Raw genomic sequence first — 16,689 nt, forward strand, 5'->3', positions numbered from 1 at the left:
TATTTTATATTATTTACATTTTATAGTTTTTTAGTTATATAGCACACACAGATTCCATAGCACTGTACACTCCAGTCACTTCTTGTCCCCACATTCTAAATTTATCAGTATCAGGAAACCCACACAATCACAGGGAGAACATATAAACTCTTTGCAGATGTGAACCTGTGCACACTAGCCTTATGATCCTAAGCACACTAGGGCTCATTGAGAGATCAGGTTACATGCTGTCCATATATGTCTATGGAAAGGGGAGAGGAGAAAAGAAAGGGAGGTGGCTGGAGAACCAGAAATGATATGTAGATAGGTCGGCACTTCTGTAGGTGGTGGTGCTCGTGGTGGATCAAGTCCAGAACATAGTAAAGAAGAAGTCCCGGCAATCACCAGATATGCTGAAGTATTAGTAGAATTTTTTTTCCATATAATGAAAGTAGTAACAGGACGCGTTTCGGCTAATGCCAAAATGCATCCTGTTACTACTTTCATTATATGGGATAAACTTCTAATACTCCAGCATATCTGGTGAGTACCGGGATTTCTTCTATACTAGAGAACCAGAGGCAGAAAACCTGCAGAGAGCCCATGATATTTTATGGAAACAAGTATTAGACTCCCGCTTACACTGCTCCGTACTGCTCTATAATGTCATCCATGCTGCTGCTGCTTCTGAGATGCACTATAGAAATATATGAGAAGCAGGGGTGCATATTTAATTCCAAGAGGACGCATAAATGAACCCCAGAGCCCGCTTCCGGTCTATGAAGCGTGCTCAGGAACTACCCGGTGGGTCTCGGCTACTACCAGCAATCAGGACCCACTGCTTATACTTTGTTTTTCTTCTCCCACAAGGTTTGGGTAGGAAGGCTGAGTAACACTGGGTACTCAGCTAGTATACAATATAATACACAATATAATGCACGGAACAAGCTGTATGTAAAAAAACAGAATGTGTTGGCAGATAAGAACCATGCGGCCCATCTAGTCTTTGGCCTTATGTTATACCAAGGATAACCTTATGCCTATCCCAGTATTTCCTGTGATACCAGCTGTTGCAAAATTACAACTCCTAACATGCCCGGACAGACAAGGGTCTTTCTGTTTCCTCCAGAGGATCTACACTGTCCTTAAAAGGTAAGTCAAGGCTTCCCTCTCATCTCAGCAGCTGTTGGCTGTCCAGGCATGTTTGGAGTTGTACTTTTGCAACAGCTGGAGGAACACTAGTTGGAAAATACTGGACTATCCCATGGAGTGACATTAGATTGGTCATGAGGAAACACCGTGGAGTCCTTACCGTGGATGCTCGGGTTCTTGCCCTTGTTGATCTGTTTTAGCCTTTTTTGGTGAGATTTGCCATTGTAATGTATCTGGGCCTGGGCGGCGGAGTTGAGCTGGATGTTGCAGACGTTGCACAGGGTGTAGGACGGTAGAATTTTCTGCTTGGACTGAAGGTCCATTGTTAGGGGGTCCGGATGCCCATCATCGCACATAGGAATGGTCAGTAAGGAGTCTGTAGAGTAAGCCGGGCTCACCGGCCGCTTCATGACTGCGAGAGAGAGAGAAAAAACGTATTTCAATGAAACGTGCACGCCATCCACAACATAAATCTGGTGACCAATAGTGCTGGGATATGGCTCCCAAATGTAGTCATCTGCAGATCTGCCTGCAATAACACCGCTGGGTATTCGGGATTAATTTGTCAAGACGGCAGGAAATATAAATGTACGAGGATTTCATTGTGATCTCCATCACGGAGGAGAAAAGACAGAAAACAAACGCAAAAGTAGAGCGCGACTATCCGCGCAGCACGGGACATTTACTGATCATATTATGCTGATCAATAGACAAGTGCACGACGCAAGAATTCGGTTCATTTAATTTAGTTTCGTTAATCCCATTTTTTCGTTCTGCATTTTTTGTTATTCTTAATTTTTCTTTACACTGAGGAAAGTAATTGTGACTATTCATGATGCGCTGTCCTGTGTGTACATGAGGAGCTGCGCTATTTATGGCCATTATATAATTTGTATAAGGTATCTTTTAGCAGATTTCTGCTTTACAGGCTTCATCTATAATTTCCAGTTTTCCCAGAGCTGGTGGGTGGTAGAGTTCCCTTATGCCCTCTCCATAGACTTCTTGTATGGCTTTTCTGGAGCTCCTACCTCCTTAGACTTGTATTGCTAGTCTAGAGCTCCCCCTCAATAGACCTGTGCTGCTTCTCTGGAGCTCCCTTCCCTCCCTATTGCTTGTCTGAAGATCCCCCCTCCATAGACTTGTATTGCTTGTCTGAAGCGCCCTCCTCCCCCTCCATAGACTTGTATTGCTTGTCTGAAGCTCCCTCCTCCCCCTCCATAGACTTGTATTGCTTGTCTGAAGCTCCCTCCTCCCCCTCCATAGACTTGTATTACTTGTCTGAAGATCCCTCCTCCCCCTCCATAGACTTGTATTACTTGTCTGAAGCTCCCTCTTCCCCCCTCCATAGACTTGTATTACTTGTCTGAAGCTCCCTCTTCCCCCCTCCATAGACTTGTATTACTTGTCTGGAGCTCCCTCCTCCCCCTCCATAGACTTGTATTACTTGTCTGAAGCTCCCTCACCCCCTCCATAGACTTGTATTGCTTGTCTGAAGATCCCTCCTCCCCTTCCATAGACTTGTATTACTTGTCTGGAGCTCCCTCCTCCCCCCTTCATAGACTTGTATTACTTGTCTGAAGCTCCCTCCCCCCCCCCTCCATAGACTTGTATTGCTTGTCTGAAGATCCCTCTTCCCCCTCCATAGACTTGTATTACTTGTCTGAAGCTCCCTCCTCCACCCTCCATAGACTCGTATTGCTTGTCTGTAGATCCCTCCTCCCCGCTCCATAGACTTGTATTACTTGTCTGAAGCTCCCTCCTCCCCCTCCATAGACTTGTATTACTTGTCTGAAGCTCCCTCCTTCCCCTCCATAGACTTATATTACTTGTCTGAAGATCCCTCCTCCCCCTCCATAGACTTGTATTACTTGTCTGGAGCTCCCTCCTCCCCTCCATAGACTTGTATTACTTGTCTGAAGATCCCTCCTCCCCCTCCATAGACTTGTATTACTTATCTGGAGCTCCCTCCTCCCCCTCCATAGACTTGTATTACTTGTCTGAAGCTCCCTCCTCCCCCTCCATAGACTTGTATTACTTGTCTGAATCTCCCTCCTCCCCCTCCATAGACTTGTATTACTTGTCTGAAGCTCCCTCCTTCCCCTCCATAGACTTGTATTACTTGTCTGAAGCCCCCCCCCCTCCATAGACTTGTATTGCTTTTCTGTAGATCCCTCCTCCCCCCTCCATAGACTTGTATTACTTGTCTGAAGCTCCCTCCTTCCCCTCCATAGACTTGTATTACTTGTCTGAAGCTCCCTCCTTCCCCTCCATAGACTTGTATTGCTTGTCTGTAGATCCCTCCTCCCCCTCCATAGACTTGTATTACTTGTCTGAAGCTCCCTCCTTCCCCTCCATAGACTTGTATTACTTGTCTGAAGCCCCCCCCCCCTCCATAGACTTGTATTGCTTTTCTGTAGATCCCTCCTCCCCCCTCCATAGACTTGTATTACTTGTCTGAAGCTCCCTCCTTCCCCTCCATAGACTTGTATTACTTGTCTGAAGCTCCCTCCTTCCCCTCCATAGACTTGTATTACTTGTCTGGAGCTCCCTCCTCCTCCTCCATAGACTTGTATTGCAGACACAGGACAAAGCTGAGCTGATTTTAAGAAAGGAATACAGTCTGACAGGAGAAGGGGCGAGATGGAAGACGCTTGATATCAGGAGGAGGAAGAATTTTTCTCTAATAAGATATATTACAGAGTTTTCTATATTCACTTGTACTACTGATCTTTGCAAAATTTGTTAAAATGACATCGCACACGTTTAGGTTAAAGAGCATCTGTCACCGAAATTGCACAGTAGCAACTCTCCCTATAAAGACTTCCTTAATAAAGTTCCTTATATACCCTCATCATCTTGTTTGGTGGTCTTAAAATAGGTAAAAGGACTTTGTCAATCTCTTGAGAGTGTCCTGTAGGTGGAGCCAAAGGGGGAAGGCCAGTGCCGATCCGCCATGCCCCTCAGACCAAGCTCTCCCTCCTGACCTCCCTATACACATGACCATTTGGCCGGCATGGTTGGCACAGTTAATGTGTCCTTTATGGAGAGGGTAGGGGTAAGGTGCTGCCGGACAGCTCTGGTGGCAGCTTATGTTTTCCAGAACAATAGGGTCAAGCAGTTGAAATTTAGGCTGCCCGACCCTCCTCTTCACCGACATCATCTGTCAAAAGAAAGTCGGGAGGCCACCATACACTTAAATAGGTTGGCCAAACCCACCAAAGTCAGCGGGTTAGGCCAACTATCTAAAGCAGTTGTCTCAAACTGTGGCCCTCCAGATATTGCAAAACTTCAACTCCCATCATGCATGGACAGCCAAAAGCCTGTCTGCCTTCTCCAAAGGATCTGCACTGTCCCTGAAAGGTCCCCTCATGCCATCCTTTTGTGCAGTGGTCTCAAACTGTGGCCCTCCAGATGTTTCAAAACTTCAACTCCCAGCATGCCCAGACAGTCAAAAGCCTACGTGCCTTCTCCAGAGAATCCACACTGTCCCCTCTGAAAGGTAAATCAAGGCTTCCCTCTCATGCCATCCCTTTGTGCAATGGTCTCAAACTGTGGCCCTCCAGAAGTTGCAAAACTTCAACTCCCAGGGTGCCCGGACAGTCAAAAGCCTGTCTGCCTACTCCAAAGGATTCACACTGTCCCTGAAAGGTAAATCAAGGTTTCCCTCTCATGTCCTTTCTTTTTGAAGTGGTCTCAAGCTGTGGCTCTCCAGATGTTGCAAAACTTCAACTCCCAGCATCAACACCTGAAGGGCCATAGTTTGAGACCACTGATTTAAAGTGTATAGTGGCCTGCTGGGTTTAGTGGCCTGCTGGGTTTAGTGGCCTGCTGGGTTTAGTGGCCTGCTGGGTTTAGTGGCCTGCTGGGTTTAGTGGCCTGCTGGGTTTAGTGGCCTGCTGGGTTTCAACTTTTTGTCTAAGGTGTATGGGCATCTTTACTGCAGGTTTTACTGAACTCCAACAGATCCACATTGTGATCAGCGTCATCACTGTCATGCAGCCTGAACCACTTGTCATTGAGGCGCCCCCCGGTGGCTTCTTCCCACCCCACCAGGCTTGACAGATCTCTTCCTTTTTGGGTATACTGTATGCCAATAATCTATCAATAAAAGTGTGCCAAGGATATGTCAGTGTTGGCACAGGAGAACGCACAAGAGGTGGGTCATGGAATTTCAGAAAGACCTTGGGTAGGGGGTACTCTTTGAGGGGTACTACACTGGAAAACATTTTTTTTTAAATCAACTGGTGCCGGAAAGTTATACAGATTTGTAAATTACTGCTATTGAAAAAATAAAATAAAATTATCCTAGAACATCTAGTTCCGAAGACTGGGTGCGGGCTGCAGGGGTTGTGACGTCACGCCCCCTTCCATAGACTTGCATTGAGGGGGCGTGATGTGATGTCATGAGGGGCGTGGCCGTGACATCACGACCCCCGCAGCCGGCCCCCAGTGTTCGGAACTAATTGTTCCGGGCGCTGGGGCAGCGGAGTACCCCTTTAACTAGTTAGAATATGAGGCTTTGTCCTTTTAGTCACAGAACACCCAAAAATCGTGCAATACCGCGAACAGGTCACAAGATGGCAGGACTACCTTATAGCTACAGACTGGTACCGTCAGGGTTGGTGCCCTCTACCTAAAATGGTAATCACAGAGAATTGGTAACTGAGGAACAGAGACGTCAACCAAGGTGATGATTAAAAAGTCCTAGATTTATAAAAGAAGAAGAATATCCACATGGCCGCTCTTACATGTGACCTCGTAATACATTATATTCCTCCCCCGTGATCCCCCTGTGCCATTTAATTCCCCCTTCATTATCTTTTGTGCAATTTCATGCCCCCCTCTTATCACCCCCTGCCACTTGCCCTCTGATCCCCCCCATGCCACTTTATTCCCCCTGTGCCAAATTATCTCCCCCTTCCCTCCTCCCTCTGACCCCCTGTTGTGCTTCTTACCTGGCCAGCCGGCTCAGGTACAGGGGCTCGGCGTCTTTGTGGGTTTGACGTCCTCTGCGCTGCACTGAAGAGTGACGTCCTCTGTGCTGTACCGATGAGTGAGTGACGTCCTCTGCGCTGTACTGAAGAGTGACGTCCCCTGTGCTGTACTGATGAGTGATGTTCTCTGCACTGCACTGATGAGTGATGTCCTCTGTGCTGTACTCATGAGTGATGTTCTCTGCACTGCACTGATGAGTGATGTTCTCTGTGCTGTACTGATGAGTGATGTTCTCTGTGCTGTACTGATGAGTGACGTCCTCTGTGCTGTACCGATGAGTGAGTGACGTCCTCTGCGCTGCACTGATGAGTGACGTCCTCTGTGCTGTACCGATGAGTGACGTCCTCTGTGCTGTACTGATGAGTGACGTCCTCTGTGCTGTACTGATGAGCGACGTCCTCTGCGCTGTACTGATGAGTGACGTCCTCTGTGCTGTACCGATGAGTGACGTACTCTGTGCTGTACTGATGAGTGACGTCCTCTGCGCTGTACTAATGAGTGATGTCCTCTGTGCTGTACTGATGACTGACATCCTCTGCGCTGCACCGATGAGTGACGTCCTCTGCGCTGCACCGATGAGTGACGTCCTCTGTGCTGTACTGAAGAGTGACGTCCTCTGTGCTGTACTGAAGAGTGACGTCCTCTGTGCTGTACTGAAGAGTGACGTCCTCTGTGCTGTACCTGAAGAGTGACGTCCTCTGTGCTGTACTGATGAGTGACGTCCTCTGTGCTGCACTGATGAGTGACGTCCTCTGTGCTGTACTGATGAGTGACGTCCTCTGCGCTGTACTGATGAGTGACGTCCTCTGTGCTGCACTGATGAGTGACGTCCTCTGTGCTGTACTGAAGAGTGACGTCCTCTGTGCTGTACTGATGAGTGACGTCCTCTGTGCTGTACCGATGAGTGACGTCCTCTGTGCTGCACCGATGAGTGACGTCCTCTGTGCTGTACCGATGAGTGACGTCCTCTGTGCTGTACTGATAAGTGACGTCCTCTGTGCTGTACTGACGAGTGATGTCCTCTGTGCTGTACCGATGAGTGACGTCCTCTGTGCTGTACCGATGAGTGACGTCCTCTGTGCTGTACTGATGAGTGACGTCCTCTGCGCTGTACTGATGAGTGACGTCCTCTGCGCTGTACTGATGAGTGACGTCCTCTGTGCTGTAGTGATGAGTGACGTCCTCTGTGCTGTACTGATGAGTGACGTCCTCTCTGCTGTACTGATGAGTGACATCCTCTGCGCTGCACCGATGAGTGACGTCCTCTCTGCTGTACTGATGAGTGACGTCCTTTGTGCTGTACTGATGAGTGACGTCCTCTGCGCTGTACTGACGAGTGATGTTCTCTGTGCTGTACTGATGAGTGACGTCCTCTGTGCTGTACTGATGAGTGACGTCCTCTGCGCTGTACTGATGAGTGAAGTTCTCTGTGCTGCACTGATGAGTGACGTCCTCTGTGCTGTACCGATGAGTGACGTCCTCTGCGCTGCACCGATGAGTGACGTCCGCTGCGCTGTACTGAAGAGTGACGTCCTCTGCGCTGTACTGAAGAGTGATGTCCTCTGCGCTGTACCGATGAGTGACGTCCTCTGCGCTGCACCGACGAGTGACGTTCTCTGTGCTGCACCGACGAGTGATGTCCTTTGCGCTGCACTGATGAGTGATGTTCTCTGTGCTGTACTGATGAGTGATGTCCTCTGTGCTGTACTGATGAGTGACGTCCTCTGCGCTGTACTGACGAGTGATGTTCTCTGTGCTGTACTGATGAGTGACGTCCTCTGCGCTGTACTGATGAGTGACGTCCTCTGTGCTGTACTGATGAGTGACGTCCTCTGTGCTGTACCGATGAGTGACGTCCTCTGCGCTATACCGATGAGTGACGTCCTCTGCGCTGTACTGAATAGTGACGTCCTCTGCGCTGTACTGATGAGTGACGTCCTCTGCGCTGTACTGAAGAGTGATGTCCTCTGCGCTGTACCGATGAGTGACGTCCTCTGTGCTGCACCGACGAGTGATGTCCTCTGCGCTGCACTGATGAGTGATGTTCTCTGCGCTGCACTGATGAGTGATGTTCTCTGTGCTGTACCGAAGAGTGACGTCCTCTGTGCTGTACCTTTCTAAGCAGCGGTCTTCTGTTTCTGTGCTGGGGCTGCTGTATGGGGGTGCAGCGGAGGCCCGAGTCACCTGGGAGCCCAGCCCCTGTACTAGGGTATTGGCTGTACCCCCCCTGACCCCGGCCCTGCCAGGGGGCGTGACTGGCCTGCAGGGTGGAAGGGATTTACTGAAGTAATGCTATCCACCCACCCACTGCAGCATAGCCACACCCCCTGGAGACCATGTGACTTATGACATATTGTCTCTGGCCGTGTGGAATGCTGGGAAATGTCAGAGACAACAGTAAAATAAAAAGACCCCGTCAGAGCTGTGTAGAAACCTTCTTCCCTCTAGGCCCTCGGTCTCCAATCTGTTACAAAACTAAAACTTTCAGAACATCATAGTCACCAACAAATAACCTAGAAAGTCCATGATTCTGGGCAAACGCTATTGATCCCGGGACTCTACAAACCCAATGCCCACATGTATAGACTCATATGATCAAGCATTAGTACTGCAGACAGGTAGAATGAAGCGCGATGACTAAGGGGGAGGGCCCCTGAAACTCGTCAGGTTTGTACTCGTGTCTCTCTCCATCTGACCGAGGTAAGTGCTTTAGAAATAACGGCGCTAATATGTCTGAATACTGAAGATATTGTCAAGAGTTGAATATATGGAGGATTTATCATCATGGACATTGTGTTTCACCTACCTGTCTGCAGTACTAACGCTTGATCATATGAGTCCATACAAAACTACAACTTTCAATATGTCCTCTAATGTGCAAAAAAATGTATGTTCCTGTACGATCCCTCCACAAGGTCAATAATAGATGTGTGGTGGCCCAGTATGGGATGGTATTGTCCCCTACCTTTCCTGCTGTCCTGTCAGGCAGTGTCCCCAGGGCCCCCTGTAGTTGCTTCCCCATTTGTATATATGTTGTATATTAAAAGATGTGTTATACCTTTAATAAAATGTACCATGTGATTGTTACCCAGGATGTACCAGTGACCATGTGATCCCAGGGGTGACCTATGGGCTCCCTGCTAGTCTCCTCCATATAAGCCCTGGGTGGAGCTTCGCTCTCTTGCTTCCTGCATAGTGTGTGTGTCCAGAGTAATGGAGCCTCAAGTCAAGTGCAAGTAAGATAAAGTCACCGTTCTGTCAGTCACAAGTCAATCAAGTCAAGTCATCTGTCTACCCAGCATGGCCTGCACTAAATTCTCCAGTCCAACTACAAGTCCCAGCAAACCTGCGAGGTCTCTGTGTCAATGGTCACCTCCTTGGGCCCTGGCTGAACTGTATAGACTGTAATAACTGTCTACCCTCAGAAAAGCTACCGTTGTCCCTAACTTGGCGTCAGTGTCTTTATTGCCCCTGTGCCTAGCCCAGGATCCAGCGATATACCTTCAGGTGGTTAAGGATAAACCACGCCCTGGCGTCACGAATACAAGGGGTTAATATCATCTGCCCCTAGGGTAACAACATCTGCCCTGCACCTCTCAACCTGCCATCCCACAAATATATTAAAGAGAATAGGGCCTGTGGTCCCCACTAGTAACAGTGACGGCCTATAACCTACCCCCAGTGATGCCCATTAGTACCAATGACCCCTATAATGCTGCCCCCTGTGGTACAAGCTACTAACAGTGACCCCCCATGGTACCCCACTAGTAACAGTGACCCTACTATAATACTGCCCTCTATGGTACCCCACTAGTAACAGTGACCCCCTATAATACGGTCACAGGTGGTACTCCACTACTTACAGTGACCCCTATAATATTGCCCCTCTGGTAGCCCACTAGTAAAAGTGTACCACAGGCAGTATTAGAGAGGGTCACTTTTACAAGTGGGATACAACATCGGGCAGAATTATAGGGAGGTCTTCGTAACTAATGGGTACCCTAGGGGACCGTATTATAGAGGGTCACTGTTACTATTGGGGTACCATAGGGGGCAGTATTATAGGGAGTCAAGCAAATAAAAGTGACCCCTATACTACTGCCCCCTATGGTACACCACTAGTAACCGTGACCCGCTGTAATACTTTCCCCTATGGTACCCCAATAGTAACAGTAACTCCTATAATACTGCCACATGTGGTACCCAACTAATAATGGTGACCCCCTATACTACAGCCTCAGGTGTACCATTAATAACTACCCTCCATATCAAGCAACCAGTGTCTGATCAAATCCTGCTAAATAAAAAGACACTAGACCAGACGGACCCCGTTAAAGTCAATAGGGTCTCACAGGATCCGTCTGTTGTGCCACTGATCATCCGGCTTCATTTTCTGGGCCTGGGTCTGTCTAACACATTATTTAACTCCCTTAGACCACATGGGTGAATGCCATCTGTTCTATTTTATAGTATACCTCCTCCCTATACATCTTATCCCCCATCCAAAGGATTAGGATAAGGTGTCTGATCTGTCGCCGCTAGGGACCCCTGTCGCCTCAGACATCCGGTGAATGGAGCGAACTTCCAAGCCCCCTCGGCCGTCACACCCCTACCCATAGACTTGCATTGAGGGGGCGTTGTGGTGATGTCACGAGCGGGGCACGGCTGTGACGTCACGAGCAGGATAGGGGATAAGATGTCTAGGGGAGGAGAACCCCTTTTAACTCCTTTAGACCACAAGGGTGAATACCACCTTGACATAATGATTTATATATTCTATAGTATAACTCCTCCCTATTCATGTCACCTGACATTCCAATTTCCTGTGTAAATACAGCTGATATCCCTTTATGAATAATGGTCCTTAAATATCAGAAATAAGGGTCTGTCTAACACATGACTTAACTCCCTTAGACCACAGGGGTGAATTCCATCTGGTCACGGTGATTTGTCAGTATTATAGAACACGTCACCTGACATTCCTAATTCCTATGTGAATTCAGCCGATATCCCTTTATGACTAATTTAACCCAAGGATGAAGTAACGAAGCAGCAGAGTCACAGTTCGTACCTCGGGCAGAATCCCTCTTTATGCGCCTCTCTGGGACATTACAAGAACCTATCAGGATCATAATCTGGCAAGCAAAATGGCGAATGACGGACGTCCCAATGATGAGTGGCATGTGGTGACATTTTAAGAGGCCTAGATCATTCACGGGTTACACAGTTTTACCGGGAGCGAGCTTAATCATTCTGTAACTGAACTACGGCCGGACGAATGGATCGCAGAGACTGCGCTGGATTGCTTAGTCGGTGACAGCTTCATCTGTCAACAAGATACAATGGACACAAAGTACTCTTATAAACGCTAGTTATGCCAGGATCATAGAGGAGACCTTTCATTTCCCGGCGCAGACAACTCTTTGATAGGCAGATTCTTACAGATCCTGTCTCCTACCAGACGGTAAATATCACCGAAGGAGTAGAGGAAACGTAATAATGGATTATTATGGTAAGTGGTAAAGAAACGGTAAGATGACAGCGCCGAACTGCTCCATCATCCAATACTGGTAGTCCTTCATAGACGGTGAGGGTCAAAGTCTATGTAGGGCACTCCCAATCCCGCCAATCTCAATCATTAATACCTTAAAGGGGTACTCCGCCCCTAGACATCTTATCCTATATTCAAAGAATAGGGGATAAGATGTCTGATCGTGGGGGTCCCGCCGCTGGGGACTCCCGCAATTTCCCTGCTGCACTTGGCATCCGTTTAGAGTGTCTGGTACAGCGCCGGAGGCTCGTAACATTACGGCCGTCACGCCCCCTCCCACGCCGTTGCCGTGACGTCATGAGCCTCACCCCCACATAGCCAGTCATCAAGCACAGAGCGAAGTTCGCTCCGTGCACCGGATGCCTGGGGTGCCGCTGCTGAGATCGTGGGGGTCCCCATCAGCAAGACTAATGTGATCAGACATCTTATCCCCTATCCTTTGAATAGGGGATAAAATGTCTAGGGGCAGAGTACCCCTTTAAGTGTTGTGATCAATAGCGATCGTGGCACTTAATTGCCACCATGACAGTCCTCATGCCCAATTGTCACCCCAGTATATATGCGGGGTCTGACCGGTTTACCATTCCTCTGGAGGTCTCATCTTATCCCCTATCCACAAGTGTCTGATCACCGGGGGTCCGACCAATGGGACCCCCTACGATCTCCAGAATGGCGCTTGACTGTCCCTGTGCACGGAGCATAGGGTTGGTATGTCCCATAAACATATACTTCATGATAAACTATTCTTTATTTCTATGTATGACGACTGTCATTGCTGTAGACAGGGCTTGACAAATCCATGGTGGTGTCCAGGTTTATGTCAGCCCTTTCCAGTAAGTGCCCATCCTTTAAAAAAATAAATAAAAAAAAATAGTTTTACTTACCTCCACCTCCGTTCCAGCCAATCAGTGGCCTCGATGGCGACACTTTTTAATCATGTGACACGGAACTGCCAACCAAAGACATCTGCTGCTGAACACCGGAGGACGAACGGGGGATCAGTATGGAAATGGAGGTAAGTAAAATAGCTTTTTTTTAATTTAAAAGATGAGAGGACACTAATGACTGTGACACAGGGAGATATGAGAGGACACTAATGATTGTGACACAGAGGAGAGATGAGGGGATATTAATGACTGTGACATAGGGTGAGATGAGGGAACACTAATGACTGTGACATAGGAAGAGATGAGGGAACACTAATGACTGTGACACAGGGAGAGATGGGGGGACACTAATGATTGTGACACAGGGAGAGATGGTGGGACACTAATGATTGTGACACAGGGAGAGATGGGGGGACACTAATGACTGTGACACAGGGAGAGATGGGGGACACTAATGACTGTGACACAGGGGGAGATGAGGGGACACTGATGACTGTGACACAGGGAGAGATGAGGGGACACTAATGATTGTGACACAGGGAGAGATGGGGGACACTAATGACTGACACAGGGAGAGATGAGGGGACACTGATGACTGTGACACAGGGAGAGATGAGGGGACACTAATGACTGCGACACAGGAAGAGATGAGGGGACACTAATGATTGTGACACAGAGGAGAGATGAGGGGACACTAATGACTGTGACACAGGGAGAGATGAGGGGACACTAATGACTGTGACACAGGGAGAGATGAGGGGACACTAATGACTGTGACTGTCACGATGCCGGCTGGCAGGTAGTGGACCCTCTGTGCCAGAGAGGGATTGGCGTGGACCGTGCTAGTGGACCGGTTCTAAGCCACTACTGGTTTTCACCAGAGCCCGCCGCAAAGCGGGATGGTCTTGCTGCGGCGGTAGTGACCAGGTCGTATCCACTAGCAACGGCTCACCTCTCTGGCTGCTGAAGATAGGCGCGGTACAAGGGAGTAGGCAGAAGCAAGGTCGGACGTAGCAGAAGGTCGGGGCAGGCAGCAAGGATCGTAGTCAGGGGCAACGGCAGAAGGTCTGGAAACACAAGCAAGGAACACACAAGGAACGCTTTCACTGGCACTAAGGCAACAAGATCCGGCAAGGGAGTGCAAGGGAAGTGAGGTAATATAGGGAAGTGCACAGGTGAAAACCCTAATTGGAACCACTGCGCCAATCAGCGGCGCAGTGGCCCTTTAAATCGCAGAGACCCGGCGCGCGCGCGCGCCCTAGGGAGCGGGGCCGCGCGCGCCGGGACAGAACAGACGGGGAGCGAGTCAGGTAGGGGAGCCGGGGTGCGCATCGCGAGCGGGCGCTACCCGCATCGCGAATCGCATCCCGGCTGGCAGCGGGATCGCAGCGCCCCGGGTCAGAGGACGTGACCGGAGCGCTGCAGCGGAGGGAGTGAAGCGAGCGCTCCGGGGAGGAGCGGGGACCCGGAGCGCTCGGCGTAACAGTACCCCCCCCCTTGGGTCTCCCCCTCTTCTTGGAGCCTGAGAACCTGAGGAGCAGACTTTTGTCAAGGATGTTGTCCTCAGGTTCCCAGGATCTCTCTTCAGGACCACAACCCTCCCAGTCTACTAAAAAAAAATTTTTCCCTCTGACCTTTTTGGCAGCCAAAATCTCCTTGACCGAGAAGACGTCCGAGGAGCCGGAAACAGGAGTGGGAGGAACAGATTTGGGAGAAAAACGGTTGAGGATGAGTGGTTTGAGAAGAGAGACGTGAAAGGCATTAGGGATACGAAGAGAAGGAGGAAGAAGAAGTTTATAAGAGACAGGATTAATTTGACACCAAATTTTGAAAGGACCAAGATAGCGTGGTCCCAACTTGTAGCTAGGGACACGGAAGCGGACATATTTAGCGGAGAGCCATACCTTGTCTCCAGGGGAAAAAACGGGGGGAGCTCTTCTTTTCTTATCCGCGAACCTCTTCATGCGTGAAGAAGCCTGTAAGAGAGAATTTTGGGTCTCTCTCCATATAATGGAAAGGTCACGAGAAATTTCATCCACAGCGGGCAGACCAGAGGGCAAGGGGGTAGGGAGGGGGGGAAGAGGGTGACGGCCGTACACCACGAAAAATGGGGATTTGGAGGAAGATTCAGAGACCCTGAAGTTATACGAGAATTCGGCCCATGGAAGGAGATCTGCCCAGTCATCCTGGCGGGAGGAAACAAAATGTCGCAAATAATCACCCAGGATCTGGTTAATTCTTTCTACTTGTCCATTGGACTGGGGATGATATGCAGAGGAAAAATTTAATTTAATCTTGAGTTGTTTACAGAGAGCCCTCCAGAATTTAGACACGAATTGGACCCCTCTATCCGAGACAATCTGCGTAGGCAACCCGTGAAGACGAAAAATGTGTACAAAAAATTGTTTAGCCAACTGAGGCGCAGAAGGAAGACCAGGAAGAGGGATGAAATGTGCCATTTTGGAGAATCGATCAACGACCACCCAAATAACGGTGTTGCCACGGGAAGGGGGTAAATCAGTAATAAAATCCATACCAATCAGAGACCAAGGCTGTTCGGGGACAGGCAGAGGATGAAGAAAACCAGCGGGCTTCTGGCGAGGAGTCTTATCCCGGGCACAGATAGTGCAGGCTCGCACAAAGTCCCCAACATCCGTCTCCAGAGTCGGCCACCAATAGAAGCGGGAGATGAGTTGCACAGATTTCTTGATGCCCGCATGACCTGCGAGATGGGAGGAGTGACCCCATTTGAGGATTCCGAGGCGTTGGCGTGGAGAAACAAAGGTCTTTCCTGGAGGAGTCTGCCTGATGGAGGCAGGAGAAGTGGAGATCAGGCAGTCAGGTGGAATGATGTGTTGCGGAGGGAGATCAACTTCTGAGGCATCCGAGGAACGAGAGAGAGCATCGGCCCTAATGTTCTTATCGGCAGGACGAAAGTGAATCTCAAAATTAAATCGGGCAAAGAACAGAGACCACCGGGCCTGGCGAGGATTCAGCCGTTGGGCAGACTGGAGGTAGGAGAGGTTCTTGTGGTCGGTGTAGATAATAACAGGAAATCTTGATCCCTCCAGCAGATGCCTCCATTCCTCAAGTGCTAATTTAATGGCTAGAAGCTCTCGATCCCCGATGGAGTAGTTCCTCTCCGCTGGAGAGAAGGTCCTAGAGAAAAAACCACAAGTGACAGCATGCCCGGAAGAATTTTTTTGTAGAAGAACAGCTCCAGCTCCCACTGAGGAGGCATCAACCTCCAATAGGAAGGGTTTGGAAGGGTCAGGTCTGGAGAGCACGGGAGCCGAAGAAAAGGCAGACTTGAGTCGTTTAAAGGAGTCTTCTGCTTGAGGAGGCCAGGACTTGGGATCAGCATTTTTTTTGGTTAAAGCCACGATAGGAGCCACAATGGTAGAAAAATGTGGAATAAATTGCCTGTAATAATTGGCGAACCCCAAAAAGCGTTGGATAGCACGGAGTCCGGAGGGGCGTGGCCAATCTAAGACGGCAGAGAGTTTGTCTGGATCCATCTGTAGTCCCTGGCCAGAGACCAAATATCCTAGAAAAGGAAGAGATTGGCATTCAAACAGACATTTCTCAATTTTGGCATAGAGTTGGTTGTCACGAAGTCTCTGAAGAACCATACGGACATGCTGGCGGTGTTCTTCTAGATTGGCAGAAAAAATTAGGATATCGTCCAGATATACAACAACACAGGAGTATAACAGATCACGAAAAATTTCATTGACAAAGTCTTGGAAGACGGCAGGGGCATTGCACAGTCCAAAGGGCATGACCAGATACTCAAAGTGTCCATCTCTGGTGTTAAATGCCGTTTTCCACTCGTCCCCCTCTCTGATGCGGATGAGGTTATAGGCGCCTCTTAAGTCCAATTTAGTGAAGATGTGGGCACCTTGGAGGCGATCAAAGAGTTCAGAGATGAGGGGTAAGGGGTAGCGGTTCTTAACCGTGATTTTATTAAGACCGCGGTAGTCAATGCAAGGACGTAGGGAGCCATCTTTTTTGGACACAAAGAAAAATCCGGCTCCGGCAGGAGAGGAGGATTTACGGATAAAGCCCTTTTTTAGATTCTCCTGGACGTATTCGGACATGGCAAGAGTCTCTGGGGCAGAGAGA

The 16,689-nt window shown here is 49.1% G+C and overlaps 1 protein-coding gene across 4 annotated transcripts in view; it reads right to left on the reverse strand.

Moving 5' to 3' along the window:
* Window positions 1-16,689, reverse strand: part of ZNF385C (zinc finger protein 385C) — a 299,586-nt gene that overhangs the window by 145,710 nt on the left and 137,187 nt on the right. For all 4 annotated transcript variants that reach the window (XM_056548836.1, XM_056548837.1, XM_056548835.1 and 1 more), the window contains exon 2: window positions 1,292-1,543. In XM_056548836.1, coding sequence (XP_056404811.1) covers window positions 1,292-1,541 — 250 coding nt within the window. In that variant the 5' untranslated portion in view covers window positions 1,542-1,543. The remainder of the gene's footprint in view (window positions 1-1,291; window positions 1,544-16,689) is intronic.

Source organism: Hyla sarda, chromosome 12 (assembly GCF_029499605.1).
Source record: "Hyla sarda isolate aHylSar1 chromosome 12, aHylSar1.hap1, whole genome shotgun sequence".
Taxonomy (NCBI): domain Eukaryota; kingdom Metazoa; phylum Chordata; class Amphibia; order Anura; family Hylidae; genus Hyla; species Hyla sarda.